This window comes from Aythya fuligula, chromosome 5 (assembly GCF_009819795.1).
Source record: "Aythya fuligula isolate bAytFul2 chromosome 5, bAytFul2.pri, whole genome shotgun sequence".
NCBI classification, from domain to species: Eukaryota; Metazoa; Chordata; class Aves; order Anseriformes; family Anatidae; genus Aythya; species Aythya fuligula.
Window position 1 is genome coordinate 11016018 of NC_045563.1, and position 16148 is coordinate 11032165.

The following is a 16148-nucleotide window of genomic DNA, read 5'->3' on the forward strand; positions in this document are numbered from 1 at the left end:
CCAGTAATTGACCCAGAGACAGTTGTTCTTTGCAGCCCTTGTTTTCATTTCTGCAGTATATCTGAAGGGCAAGAAGTTCTCTCCTGCAACAATTATCCTTAAACACCTGAAGGGAAAAAAATAAAATAAGATCAAAGGCCACTTCATCTTAGAAACTTAAACCCCTTCAAGAATATGCAAGTTCAAAGAAAGAAGTCATGCAATTCAGCTACAGCGATGTCATTTAATTTTAACCTTACGTGCCAAAAATAAAATGCTACCATTCGATTTTTCTTAATGTGCACATCACAGATTTCTCCACTGTGAAGCAGCCCGGTGACAAAAGATATTTGGACAGATGCTCTACTATTATTCCACCTTTACTACAAATACAGTAAAGGCGGAAGGTAAAAGAAAAGGTTATGATTTTTGCTATTTGTTTGCCTACAGTAGATGTAAACTAGAACTCTTCACGTTATTTGGGAAGCTAGTACGTTAGATAAAATACCATAAGACAAAAAAAAAAAAAAAAAGAAGAGTTGAAACAGTGGTTTAAAGAGAGGATTTCAAGGAAGGCAGTCACCCAATGACCAGCCTGGTTTGTTTGAACACCTATTTACACTTCTCTGATAGTACATAGTTATAGAAATTCTAAGGTCTTAGTTCAGAGGAGGTTTACTATTTCACTGATAAGAAGGCTTTAACCATCTCTCCATTTTGATGTTTGTAAGCCTTTCCGGCATTTTTATCTATAATAGAACTGCAAGAAGTTAGAAGTAGAGAGCTAAGGGGGTTAGACTTTGTACCTTTTACACATGATATCCCATTTAAAAAAAAATTCTGTTTCAGAGAGAATGTAATGACACTACCAAGAAGCCTTATTGCTAGGGGCAGAAACTGGGAAAGGACTGGATGCCCTTATGGCTGTTCTTTGCTGTTCTTAAGTGCAAACTGAATGGATAGAAACCCTAGTTAGTTGAAATTGCATCCATGGCCATTTGGAAATACCAAAGACCAAGTCCAACTATGACTACTTCACTGATAAATGGGGTTTTGTGAAATGTATCCCTACAGCTTACGGTCCCTACAGTTCCAACCACGGAACTGTTCGGCATGCCAGCATTTAATAACAACAACAGCACTGTCCAGTGTTTATAAATCTATCCCCAGTATCAGTAAAGGAAAAAAAAAAAATACTGCAACCAATCTGACACAGGTCACCGATTTTTATTTACTTTTCAGATGTACATGTGAAGTTTAATGAATCAACAAATCTCATTTAAATAACCAATTTTCAGCACTGCAGATCATTCCTCCCCCCTTCAGTAATACACAGTGCTACTAGGCACAGCTTTGCCAACTGAAGTTAAGATAAGAAGATGATTCTTGAAGTTTTGCCAAGACTGTCTAAAAGCTCTTTACTGATTTTGGACACCAACATTCTGTGGGAAGATACAGGTTTCCAGTTTCATGAAAATCACCATCTGACTTGCACACTTAGTCTAACATATGTAATATATGCTGCCCTTTGTGTCATCCTCCTATTTTAAAGATATTTGAACTTTCATCATAAACGTACATATTTATGTGTACTGGGAGCTAGAAAGCCAGAGCTGAAATGATGAATAAAGTAGACATCATGATTATTGGTTTGAGCTCCTCGGAAGCCCATCCATGTCAAAACTGAATTAAGCACTTTTCAGAGAAGTGCTCTGTGTTAAGACAAGAAGAGATTGATGTATCCACTAGCATATTCTTGAAAATGGTTACTATTAGAAGCATTTATTCAGGCAGTAAAGACTACTGACACAAAGAATTTACTAAACACTTCAGAAAAGTCTAATGTAAGAAATGCATAGTCAAAAATAATTTTCTCTACCCTCAACCTTTCAGAAGCAACGCAGTTTTCTTGTGAAATACAACAGAGATTATCAGTGAAATAACTAATCCAAATAAAAAGTCTCCAAGTCTGTTACAGTTACTGTAACTCCACACAGTTTTGTTTCCAGTGTGGTTCACAAAACACCACCATGTAAAACAGAACTAGTCAACAGTAGACATGGTCTAGAGCCAAATCAGGAGTAAGGTTTGCTTAGACCTGTCACAGCCTCTGCAAAACTACAGTAGATGCAGTATTTGTTACCATCATTCCAGCTGATGAAAGAAGTGCAGTATGTTGCTGCAGCTTCCAGCTATGAAAACAAGATACAACATCTGGACAGACCATTAGGGATGAAGCCAGCACAGTTTTCTGCCACGTAGTTAACATCAAAAATAAGCTGTCTTCCTAGATAAAATAAACAGCTCAGATTCTAGAGCAAAACTATGTTCTGTAGATAGCTTATTAGGCTTATGAAATAATTGCCAGAAAGCACTTAACACATCTTAGATATGCTACACAATTCAGTACTGTGAGTAAGAAACAATTGTAACAATACCTTGTCTTTCACTATGCTTTCTTGACAGGCTGTACATTTTGGACTTGAAGAACTGCAGAGAAAAGAAAAAAGCTGTATTTTAACTCAACTGAATTTTTACAGTATAAGAACTTCACCTTAATAGGCATTTTACTTGGTTAAGACTGTTCAATTTTTTTTATTTTTTTATTTTTTATTTTTTTTTAACTGTTGGAAGTAAATATAGCTTATTATAATGAGATAACAACATTATGTTATTTCAAGAATTTGGAACAGAGTCTGGCGTTCCCAAGGCAGTAAGACCTCCATGATGCCTCTAGACACCTGCAGAGTGGTTTTCTTCAAGTCATCAAAATTTATCCTCTATTTTACAAGCCTGCACCTGATCCACAATTCTTTTTCCTTCTCTTATCACTGCAAACAGGCAAAATATTGCCTCTTTCAATTATCCAGATGTTTTTCAAACACCACATAATTAAACTTTACTCTCTCTGACAGAGAATTTTAAATAGTTTTACCATAAAAGGATACATGTCCATCTCTCTCACATTTGTTATGGTTTTAGTAGCTGTTACAGACCCCTGCTCCCTTTATCTAGTACAAATCCCTTTATTTCTTTGCAGCTCCTTCTCCCCCAAGTAAAATGGGGATACCCATAGTGATCTCCCTCATAAAGATCTGGGATCTGTGGATGAAAAGCACTATTTAGCAGCTAGGTAAGTTCTTTTGTAAAGCATCTCACCGACAGACTGCAAATTGCTGCTGTTTGCAGCATTGCAGATCAATGTAGAAGGCTGAATTGATTATTTTATATAATCAGTATAGTTAGTTCAGTATAGTTATTTCAAATCACCCCACTGGCTTCTACTCATTGAAGTGACCATTCTTTATGTCTTAACGTATTTCAGAGCATCTTCACTGTCTCGCAGCCTCAATATCTGTGATATTTTTCTTAGATAGAAAAAAAAAGAAAGGAAGGGAGAGAAACTAATCTACTTGAGGGCATATAGTGTTTAATACGATGTCATCCTTTCCTCGCTTTTACTGAATTCACTCAAGCATCCCACTTGCTCTTTTAAGCTACAGCTGCATATTGAGCAGACTTTTTTTTTTGTTATCTACACTGACTCCCAGTTCTTTGTCCTCAAATAACCCTGGAAAAGAACCTGCGAGCATGTAATCAGTGTGTGTGCAGCAGCATACCAACACTGAATGACAAAATTTGGTGGCAGATACAGAAACAATTTCAACTTATTTTTCTTCCTTTTTTATGGCACATTTTTTGATTTCTTTAAAAAAAAAAAAAAAAGGCTATAAATTTAATTTTAAAGGATTTGTTTGCAACAGGCACTTAAATATGGTGAAGTACCTACAATGACAGTAGCGTGAAGATGGCCTTAGCCATGTGTTCTTTTCAATAACAGACTGGTTAAAAAAACAGGAAGGTAAAATTACACATATTCTAGCTGCACTGTAATAAGCACATGTGCATGTCTCGCAGCAGGGAAGGAAAACTGCCCAGATTCCAGCAATGCCAGAATCCTTACCGCTTAGATTGTTAAGGGTCTGCTCTGTCCATCTGTACACATCCAAGCATGCCAGGTGTTTGTTTTTCTGCAGTCACTGCTATTAACCATGTAAGAGCCTTCCAAAACATACATTCAGAAAGAAAAAACTGTTCTTAAAACAAACTACACCTTAACTGAAAATGGGTATTGAAAGAAAAGTCTTTTTCCCCTCCTCAATTTGGCATGCTGTAGCATAAAACCTATAGGAGCTGATCAGTGAGCTGCAGGCACTGGTATTTCCCCTGTACAGATCTTATTCTTTATTACATGACAGGGTAATGTAGTATCCTACAACCTCTTTTGCCATATTGCATGTATTCTTAATTTGCACCTTCCCGAGTTTACAATATTGCCAAGTGAAATATAGCCTGCTGCCTAGATTTAAAATGGTGACAAAAAGTAAATGGGAGATCACCAAGAGCTTCCAAAGACAAATCCTCTCTAGATTAGTAGTCCTATGTGTAACGTCCAGCAAGCTCATTTTGTTCTGTACTTCTGCTTTCCCAAGAGTAAATGGAACTATTGACTGCTTATTTACAACAGGAGATTAAAGCTTGGACAATGGTCTCCAAATATCAGACCAAGTGTCAAAATCACACTGCTGAATAAAATCCCTGGCAATGCACCCAAGTTGAGAGGCAAAGAAATACACTTCTGTTGATGCACAGATGTTTCTTAAAAGCTAGATATTCCTTTTTCAATAGCCACACTTTTATCCTTACCTACACTGGGAAAGAATGTATCTCTCAGCATTTATTTTGTCTGCAACATACACTCACATTCTACACTCTGAACCAAAGATCTCAGCAACATTGCAGCCAGAATCCACAAAACAAAAAGCCCCAGGCCACAGATACAGAATGTTTGTGGAGCTTCATTTCCCCATAAGACGTGACATTTACCCAAGGGTCCCACCACTCAATTGCAAAGACAGGTCCACAGGTAGGTCAGGTACTATCACTCTGCAGGCTCACTTCCTCACACAGCCACAGCTCCAGATTATTAAATGGGTTCTGGACCAAAATAGCTACCCAATCTACACTCCAGGCAATGCAATTTTTACTTAATGCAACGCTGCATGGAACTAAAACACATTACCAATATTTTCAACAATATTTATGGAAAGCTTAATTCATCTTCACCCAGAGGAAAACACAAATGACTGTGCCAGCATATAGATAAGAAATAAGCAAGCAATCGACAAGATGAAGACTACTTCCAGCCCCAGGCATTAGCTTAATATATGCATAAAACTATGGTGGCGTTCATACTGTTTTCAGCAGTTCACAAGTTTTAAATATGTTTCAGTACAAGAAGAGTTACCTTAGCAAGGCATTCATGCAGGTCTCACAGAATCTGTGTCCACATTCAGTCTGTTTAGGATTGCATAAGATGAGGTGACATTTTTCACATTTATACTTATCCTCCACGGCATTTACAAATTTCTCTTTGTAGCCGCCTTGCTCTGGAACATAAATCGATGCTGAAGGACTGCGATCGGGGTTGGCCCTTTGTTGTACCATTTCTACAGATAAAGGAGGTTCAGTCTTCTTACTGGCATCCATGCTCTAAGATAATTTCTGCGAAGAAATAAAGTAAGAAAACCTCTGAGAAATGAAGGCTTTTTCCATTTAAATAAAAAAACATATCTAGCATCTGATAGACTATGTAAAAACCAAGCACTAAGAGAGGTGTGTCCACACATCATGCACATGCTACACATATAAAGTAAACATATCTACATAAATGTATTAAGCTTAACAACTCTTTAAAGTATTCTACGTTTTTAAAGGCTCTAGAAGGTGAAGAATTAAGCCCCATTCCTGAAAACATAGCCTTAGTTATCTGTGGGCATTGCTTTGGGAGCAAGAAGGAAGAGTTCTTTTTATTCTTTTATCTCTGTCACTGAAAAACATCAGTAATATTGAAGTCATGCCATTAGAGGAAGCAGCAGGGTGTGTGGAGGACAAGGTGTGCTGGTACAGCACCACACTCAATTTTGCTCACTTGCTACTGCAAAAAGCACATAACCATTACTGTCCTATATGGGATATCTGGAACCTACACAGCCCCATTGCCAGCTTCTCCTGTCTAGCTCATGCAATAGCAATGTATAAGATGCACCGTTGTAAGCCTGTTTTAGAACAAAACATCAGGTTTTTACTCGTTAAACTGCTTTCCAACCTCTTCATCATACATTCCCACATGAAGAGAGCAGGTGACACAACTCTAATTGGCAGATGAGATATGTCGACATAACATGGCCACTTGATTAATTCACTAGAATGAAGCGCAACTGACAGGCAGCTGAGAAAATAATTAATGCAGTTGAAGACTGAATTACAGTAGCTATTATCCTGGACTGTGATACCTCTAGGTCAGCATGCAGTGAATTAGCAGAGCAACAGAGGAAGAACACTGCGGATTAAATTTGAAAACCTTCTTTGAATAACTTCCTTGCTTATAGAATCTTAGAACAGAAACACAGAATCATTTCAGTTGGAAGAGACCCTTAATGCCACCAAGTTCAGCCATCACATGTTATTAAATCTACCATTAAACCATGTCCTTAAGGAGCCACATCCACATCTCTTACAACACCTCCAGGCATGGTGACTCCACCAGTTCCCTGGGCAGCCTGTCACAACGCCTAATCACCCCTTCTGTGCCCTAACCACCCCTCCTGTGAAGGAATTCTTCAGGATACCCAATTTAAACCTCCCCAGCACAACCTGAGGCCATTTCCTCGCATCCTGTCATTTGTCACCTTATCCTGCAGTCAAAAAAAATCTAAGGGTTCTCAAATACAAAAACAAAACAAAAAAACAAACCACCTCAGCACATGAAGGATCAAGCACATTTGGAGGATAAAACACCTATTTACATAAGAAAAATACTTCACTATTTACAACAGAAAGGCCTTCTTCAGCTCTCTCTCCACCTTAACTGACATTTAAGGCATAAGCCTATTCCACTGCTCCAGTTGCTCCCTAACCACTAAAGCTATAATTCGACTTTAAGAAGCAGATCGAAGAAACGAGGCCCAGTTTGTTTCTCAGTTATGAAAGAACATCCACAAACACTACAAAGGGAGTCAAGTACCTGACCTCCCAAATACACAAACCTACGCTTCCTTCACGTACACACTCTTTGTAATCTCTTAGTTTCCCTTGCCAAGCTCAAAACAAGTACTTGTAATTAAATGCATCTTCTTGTAGATCATTTCTGTATCTGTACTTCAGGTATAGAATTCTCCACAGAGACTAAACAGACAAGGAAATTTCATTCATTTCTGATACCAAATGTTTTTCTTAAAAGACAAGATCACTGATACCACTTCGTATCTTTACCAACACCATCTGAACATGGGTAAAGGTGTTCAGTGAAGAAGAATCCACACTTCAGTGCCCTCCCGTCCCAGGGGAAAGCCTCTCTGTATCTCCATCAAGGATGGAAAAAGCCTGAGGAAAGCCATCCTCATAACCTGAGTACATAGAGCCAATGATTGCATTGTACTCAAAGCAACAATGAAAAACACATTTTCTACAGTAATCGAAAAAATATAAAGTCTGGTCCATAATTTGAGTTAATGTCTGCCTGCTCCTTATCTAGCCTTCAAAGACTGTTCTGCCAAGGCATTAGGCTCTGCAGTCTGAAGCAGATGAAGATCAGTGCTGAACTGAAAGTAATTTGCACTTCTCTTTAATGAAGAAATTCAGATTAATTTAGATGAGGGAAGCAAGCAAAGCCTGAACTAAAGTTTCAGCAGCAAGCATAAAAGCAGACTACGACCACGCTGAAGAGGCAATTCAAGAGGTTGCAACCAGTACACAAGAGATGAGACGTGATGCCGAGAACAAGAGTCTTGGAGCCAAGAAGGTTAGGAGAACTGCCATGGGTGAGAAAAGAAAGCGGCTAATTAAAGTAGCTTAGCATTAGAGATTGCCCAACTCCACTGGCATTGCTGAACATCCGCAGCTGGGCAGAGGCAACCCCATCATGAGCTTAGAACTTGGTTCTTTGTTGAAGGGTGCAAGGGAAAAGGAGATTAAAAAAAAAAAAAAATACGAAAAGTGTTGTCCATAAGCAGCTGAACTGGTAAGACTTGGCTACCTATGGATTTGCTTCTTGTGTATGACTGCAGGAAAAGCTACAATTCAGTTTTCTGTTGGTTTAAAATGTGCAGATACTAATTTTTTCTTTCCCTCTGCAACCCCATATTCTTTTGTCACATTTGAGACTTCTACCATTTGGTCAACTCTTTAAGTCAACAACCAGCTTCAAGCACACTGATGAAGAACAACAAATACAGGGAACATGATATTCCTTAGAGTGCCAAAATAAAACCAGACATGGCCTGATTCTGACCCACAGAACAAAAAGAAGAAGAGGCACTAAAAGAGATGCTGCAGGGAGAATTGGCAAGTCAAGACAGCACAAAGTTCCTGAACTCATATACCATATAAAACAACTATACTGAACGTTTGTTTCCTCATCCTGCTTCTTCAAAACAAAAAGAAGCTAAACATCAGATATTTAAAGTCTTTCAAAAGCATTATTTTTTTCAGGGAAACTGAAGTAATTGGTCACAAGGAGGCAGGGGTGAAAAGGAGAATGCTCAAGATTCAGCTGAGAAAGAGTACTGAATGCCAAATGAACAGCAGGTGAGAGTTTCACAGAGATATGAAACTGCTCAGTGGCTGAACTGTCAGCTGGATAAAGATATTTCATACCAAAATAAGCTGCACAGTGCTCCACATGACTCCCCTTTTGGAATTGGCATATTGAATATCATGTCACAGAAAACAACCAGAAAGCACACCGATAAATAAAGTTTACTATGCAATATGCTTAACGGTGAGATTTGTGTGCTTCAGCTTTCCTATTTTTGTTTCATGAAGAACTATGTCAGACAAGAAAAGCTAAACAAGTGCAGCACTACGGCAGCCAGCTTGCTGAGGAATTCTCTTCCACAGTGCTCTGAACAGCCAGCATTTTCTTAGGCAGCAAAACCAGGAAGCCATTCATGAAGTGCTGCAATAAAAATACAACAGAGAATTGAGCTTAAAAGAACACCAAAACATCTTTATTACAACCCAAAAGCTGCATTTAACAATGAGGTGGGGAGACTTGATGTTCATTTCAAACCACACACACAAATTGAACTACTGCATGCACAGAGCTACATCCTCAGGCATGAGTTATGTGCTATTACACACGTAGATGAGATCAATAGTAAACGCAAGTGCAAATACTACAATTCAGCTGCCATCCCTTTGCAAACAGCTTTCTACTATGGGTTACATACCACTACAGGGTGACATCTGCAACATCGCCTTTTCCTTTACAGGACTCGTAACAGTGGGACTCAGGCTATACCCCCATAATCAGGTTTTAAACTGCCAACAAGAGGCACTTCTGAAGTCACACCTCAGTAAGATACTACGTGCTTATAGTAAAGATAACCACTTCTGGAAAGCAGGGAGGTGAGCCTGGCTAGAACATTCAAGATAGCTGCAACTCCTAAGGGCATGGCAAGCTGCCATCAAGTCGAAGACTTCAGTCCTTGTTCAGCAAGCTAAATCTTAACTATCCTAATTCACCACTGGCTACTTCCTTAAGCTCCAGCTTTCTTATCCCTGGGAAAAGTCATCACAATAACAAGAATGAATTTTAGATGTCTTAAAACTCAGTCTGTTGGACAAACTGCTAAATCTTGAGCAATCATCTTTCAGGACAGATCAGCACACAAAAAGAGGCACAATCTCCAAGGTTGTTTCTGTCCATTGTTGATTACAATTCTTTCAGCTGTTTCTCATGCAGTCAGTGAATGCTTACAGTCGCACTTCTTCAGAGGAAGAAAACTGGAGATTCTCTGGTCATCATGTCTGTGACACGGCTTGCCCCCCCAACATCGGTCACATCTCACTGAGCTCTATTCTGTCACTCCTCTTAATACAAGTGAGGTCCAGCCTCAGATACTAGAGTGTCAAGTAGTATTTCAGGCTGCACATACTGCAACAAAGGTTAGTACAATTTCTTCTCTCTTAACTCATACTAATATTAGAAACTGGAAGCAAAAGTAAGTTTACCGACAAAGATGTTCCAAGAATTAGACAGTATGGAAGTTACCAAAACAGCAGTTTGCTCTTTCCTTGTTTAAGCAAGAATGGCTGTTCTTGTTGCAGAGAGGGCAGACATCCTAGAAATCTGCACCGAGGTTTCTGAATTATGCCACATAGTTGCCTTTTGTTGTTGGGTTTATTTGCTCTTTAGGAATAAAACTTATTTGCAACTTAGAAATAAAATAAAGCTTCTAATAAGTTTTAAAATAAATTTACAGTTGAAAAAACAAAATCTGTAACTCTTACTGAGCCCCCAAAAAAGTGATTTAGAAACGGACCACAGGATTTACTAGTTCAAAAGCTCTGCATGAAGACAGTTTCAATACATTGACAATATAAAGCAGATAAGCTTTTACCAAAGCTTTAAAAATCAAAAAAGGTCAAGCAGTTATTTCAAGAAAATGTTTTCGTTACAAAGATAACAAAAGATGCAATCTACTTTTGTTTTACTTAGGACAGAAAAGCTTTTCCATCAAATTGCAAGCTACACCGACGACATAAGTTACCCAAAGAGAACAGTGCTGCATGCACAATACCTAAGTTAAGCTCTGAAAAAAGAAACCTGAAGTTGGATGGGAGCTAAAGATCACAACAGAGCAGTGACCAATTAAGATGATCCAACCTTTCTTCTTCAAAGAGCAGTATTTATATTTTTACCTAGGAAGTATAAGAACACACAAACTTTAGTGTCCCATCCTAACTAGGTCATTTTTTGGTAATATGGAGTGTTTTCTTTTTTAAACCTAGTTTTTACTGAAATAGGGCTCCTTGTTGTTCTATCCATCTTTCCATTCATGTATCAGCCTCTCCAAAAAAATACAACACAACCAATTGGGAACCAACTGTACAGACAGGTCTCATGAAAATGGGCAGCTCTGTGGGGAACAGAAAGAGAAACTTAATGTAGCATCCCAGCGAGTAAAAGGTTAGGAAAGTGCAACCTCAAACACCGCCTGTGTGGTCTATCAGCTGGTCAGTCTGCATAAGCTATGTCTAAGCCACCTGCTCCCCATTGTCTAGGCAAACTGGGTGGTCTTTATCCCCTTTAGTACATTAATGGGAAGGTAGGGTGTTTGAAGGCTTCTTTTTTCCTCTGTAATTACTGAGGAAGGGGGAGAATTGGGTCAAGAAGGGGATCTACTGTACAGATTTGTAGGAAACCAGACAGCAGACTTCAGTTTCAGTCTTCACAGAATTTTCTTTTGTAATTTACAGGATACCCTCAGAGAACCAAATAATAGTTTACTTGGAGTGGTATTTCTAGTTCTTCAGTCTTCCTAGCCCACGCTTTTCTATCACAAAGTTATTGCTTCAAGTTATCGCACAGAATTACATTAAACAATGAAAAAATTAACTTTGTCTTTCAGCATTTTATAGCTTCTAATAAATTCCTAGTACATACTTATTGAAAAGAACATACCCCTCTTTTACTATCTTTTAGACAGTCTTCAGACTCAGTTTTGCTTCCACTTCTGAATGCAATTATAATATATAGCATACTGCCATAACACGATGACTGGTTAAAACAATAATGCAAGCTGAAAGCAGTATATCAGTGACAACATATTATCAATTTACCCAATGCAACAAATGTCAAAAAAAATTAAAGCTGAGCAGGAAGAGTGCCATGGGTATTTTGACTCCAGAACTCCTGAGCATGAGCTATCTCCCTGCAGAGGCCTGGTCTCACAGCATCCAGGCACCACCTTGGCCTGCTGTTCAGACCAAAGCCCCACAGTTGTTGAGTCTGGATGGGCACAGAAGAAGAACTGAGAAAATAAAGTGTAAATAGTTTGACTCACGCCACAGAAGTATCTAGGCAGTGACCAAAGCAGCACTGGCGCGGCAGGTTTGAAAGCAGAGGCTCATCCATTGATTTTGCCTCGTACCAAGTTCAAAAGTCACTTCCCTCTTCTTGTTTGTACAGGGAAATTAATGATTTTTCCCCCTCCATGCGCTTGTTCTGCTTGATGCACTGTTAACTGTCTCTGTACAACACGTACAGTGCTTTGGTGTTTCTAGTGTATGTTTTATGGGGAAGTTCTGAGGGGCACCGGGGATGACAGGGGAGGGATGCGGTCACCAACTTCAGGTATAACTTTACACAGTGAAAAATGAGACCATTCCTCATGTTTTTTTTCATGCAGATTCAAATACTAATTCCTATACAAAAATAAAAGCAGCAGTGGCATGTAAATTTTTTTCATGTAGTAAAAAGAACTGTGTATTTTTTTAACTGCTTTAACCTTCATCTTACACTTGCATAAGTACCCGCCTTCCTTGCATAAACTAACGAAAACTGACTTTGAACATGACCTTGAGATCACATGCAAAATAGAAAAAAAATCAACAGGGGGTGGGGGGAAAGAATCCCTACTTGGATATAAACAGGTAGGATACTAGCATCTGAAGGCACACAGGAAAGACTGAGTACTCTCTGCATGAGAAGCTTTGGCCAGTCACAAGCTCTTCACAGTCAGTTATTAGGTACAGCACCCTGGAATCATTCAGCGTGGAAGAGACCTCTGGAGGTTATCTAGCCCAACCTCCTGCTCAGAACAAGGCTAACTTCAAAGACTGGGCTGCTCAAGGCCTTGCCCAGCTGAGTTTTCAAAACCTTGAAGACTGATGATACCGCAGCCTCCCCGAGTGACCTGTTCCAGTGCTCAGAAGTCCTGCTGTGAAGAAGTTATTTTACAGCTATTACAGTATGATCTTGTATAGAGAAAAGGCCTATCTTTATACATGAACTGCTATGCTCTCAAGCAACTAAAGCAGGTTTCACCATGTTTAAGGGCTCGATGCACTAAAAATTATTGAACCAGTAACAAAACTGGTTTGGGGTCGAATGGTACAGACTATTCCTTCTTTTCCTAGGTGAACTGGGAAACTAACTATAAAAAAAAGATCTGGTATCTTGAAGTACTTGCAAAAGAACAACCATGCATGTCACTTGAACCACAGATATTACAACACTGGGTCTTTCCTGTGTTCCAGTTTGCATTACTGAGTAGCAGAAAGTGAGTGGTAAGTTAGTTTCATATTTTATTCTTTTAACTTTTTAACACTTTCTTTGTCTCCATTTCTTTCAACTATACATTCACGTGAAGTGACTTCCAGCATTAAACACGACAGCACCCCTATACAACAAGCTCAATTTAGCAAGCCTACTAGACCGTACTTTCATGGAAACAGTTCTAATATACTTGTTACACTGAGCAGTAATTATACTACTATTAAGAGTTGAGAATAGGAGTATTTATAAGTAATAATGTAGTATTCATTCTTTTTGGAATCCAAGAGCCCAGAGACTGACAATTTTAATAACTACTCGACGTTGAGTAGGATAATTAACATCCAGTCTAATATAAACTGCAGCAAGGGGTGGGAGTAACAACTCAAAGAGATTTGATTTTAGGTTATTTAAAAAAAAAAAAGGCAGCAGAAAAAGTAATTCAGTGTAATTTAGTACTGCTTAAAAAGTCAGCTTTTCTATGTATAACTTAATTTTTTGAAAGTTAACATTTCTTTCCAATCATGACATATGCGATTGCAAAACAACCAAGATTCAGTTTGAGGCAGTAGTAAGAAGTGCTTGTATTCCAACTTGCACTTGCTATCTACAGCTCTTAATAATTACTTCATAATCTCAGTGGGCTACCAAAACACAGTATAAAATCATCTGAAGTACAAGAAATCAAAAGCCTCTTTTAGAAATCAAAGATCTCTTAAGCTTTGAAAGCCTGGTTCACAGGACAACAGATAAGAGACATTCTGTCCAACCTCGCCATTCGTAGGTCAGAAAAAGAAAACTTACCAGGCTATTGCATGTCATTCATCAAATTAACTCCCAGCTGGGACCCACAGCCCTTTAACAGGTTTTTAGTAGAAGCATGTAAAGAACAGGAAAGATCAAAAGACGACCAGATAACCACAGGACAAAGTGCAGATCTTCCTCTTCTGTTTTGGGGAAGTCCGCAATTGAGATATGCCAGCCACACGTCAAGGAAGTGGATCAACACCCTGTATTTTCATAACTTCTGGCTCTGTTTCCAAAGGAAAGACACTCACCTATCACAAGAGATTGAATTCTCTGGGAATGCCATAAAAAATCTGTTTCAAGTTAAAGGTAGTTTCATTTCACAGAACTGTTTTATCTATGCTCTGAAGAGAGCGCCAGCAAAACCTGTTTATATTTGCATCATGAATACTCCGTCTTTATGGAAATCTGTTTTATGGAAATTTATTTTCATCAGTCCAGAGTTCCTCCATTTCAGAGCAAGTCTAACATTTCTTCTACCTTTATTGTACAGCATAAAAGTCATTCCTCCAAATGTTACAAGCAGTAATGAAAAATCAGATGTATCCAGGTGTAAAGATGTATGCCACTTCCCAGTTATGCCGATTATGAGGAGGAAACAGTAGATTTGAACTACTCATGACAAATCCTAACAAGGATCAATAAGGATTAAAGTGGATGCCCTGTGCAAATCACTTTGGCCAAAGCACGTAGTCCTAGAAAAAGATGTCTCATTTCCAAGTGACCTAAAAAGTCATTTTTCCTACTGAGGTATGACTTCAAGAAAAACAAACAAACAAACTGCTGCATGATTTTAATCAGAAATGATTTTCAACTACATCAGCTCAAGACACCAACATCTTTTAATCTGACATCACCAAATAAGAATCAAGAAGTCTTGCTTTTAGTCTTTTTTTTTTTTTTAATAATCAAACAACAACAAAAAAACACCATCATTGGATGCTGTTCTCTTCCACTGTTAATCATACAGATCTCCAGTTTCAAGCCTCATGAATACTCTTCAAATCAGAGTCTATCTACTCTGCTGACTGGCAAGTACATGAAGAATACTTTCTGCATTGCCAATTTCTGGCAGAATACATCTGTGCTGAGTCTAAATGAAACCATCTTTGAAATGTACGCAGCAGTACTACCTATCTTAAAATCCCTTACCTCATCTTCTGCTGTTCTTTCCAGAAGCAAAGGTGTCGGAGACCAGCAAGTAAATAAATAGAAGTGCTACAAGAGTCTTAGAGTAAATAACTGTAAGAAAACTGCTTTTTGTCAAGAACCCTAAAGATATTAGTCAATCCAATTTTAAAATGCAGCTGATGTTTAACAAAATAACATTACCAGGTAATTCTGAACACAACAGAGTACAGAGGATGCTAGTAAATGAAATAAATGCAACTTCAAGTATAGCTCTGCACTTTTTGAATTCAATGCTGAAATTAAATACTGTGGAACTAGAAACGGGCATCCAAGAACACCGAGATGACAGCATCTCATAGATGCAAGAAATTCTTTCCAGTCTAACTGAGGTAAGTTTTCTAAGCCTACATCCAAAGCTCAAAAATCCATTCACCTATGTTTTATTCACATAAAACGTTTCCCACTCTTCCAATCCAATTGACTACTGCATGCCTATGCTATAAAATACAGGTAAGAATTAATCTCTCATTGGAAAAGCCCTAAGTATTAATCAATTCCAGAACCTAACAATAAATGACATCAGAATATTTAATACTGAATTGCCTGGAAGACATTCATTTAAGCACAGATTGCTCTTACTAATCTTAGGTGCACTTTTCCCCATTCTAGGTAACAACCTCAGCTTTGTCTGACATCATTGATTCTTACTCAGGAAGAAAGGGGAGGGAGGGGGGGGGACGTAAGGTCAAAAAGTGGGGAAAAACAAAAACATTGTCCATTTGTTCAATGATACAACCACAGGTTTATCATCAGTGTTGACATTGCCTACTTCAGTGTTAGCATTGTATTCTTCATGACCACCATCTTGAATTTTAGGAAAAGAGAGAGGTTTTTTTGTTGTGAAGATTACTGTAGTAAAGAAAAATCCCATTAAAATACATTTCAAAATGGAATCTGAAAAGAACATTTATGCTACTATTTCTAGTTATATTAAAGCACACTCCACATTCCATATCTCTAGTAAAAACATATTACTGAAGTTCAGTTTTCAAGAGCAAATAAAAACACTTGGAAAAAGTCCTAAGTCAGGCCTATCAGAATCTGAAGT

General features: G+C 38.4%; 1 protein-coding gene across 6 annotated transcripts in view; it reads right to left on the reverse strand.

Moving 5' to 3' along the window:
* The window catches only part of TRAF3 (TNF receptor associated factor 3), a 63308-nt gene that overhangs the window by 22130 nt on the left and 25030 nt on the right, over positions 1-16148 (reverse strand). For all 6 annotated transcript variants that reach the window (XM_032188102.1, XM_032188106.1, XM_032188105.1 and 3 more), the window contains 3 exons: positions 5288-5544; positions 2418-2469; positions 2-106 (listed from right to left, as the gene is read on the reverse strand). In XM_032188102.1, coding sequence (XP_032043993.1) covers positions 2-106; positions 2418-2469; positions 5288-5529 — 399 coding nt within the window. In that variant the 5' untranslated portion in view covers positions 5530-5544. The remainder of the gene's footprint in view (position 1; positions 107-2417; positions 2470-5287; positions 5545-16148) is intronic.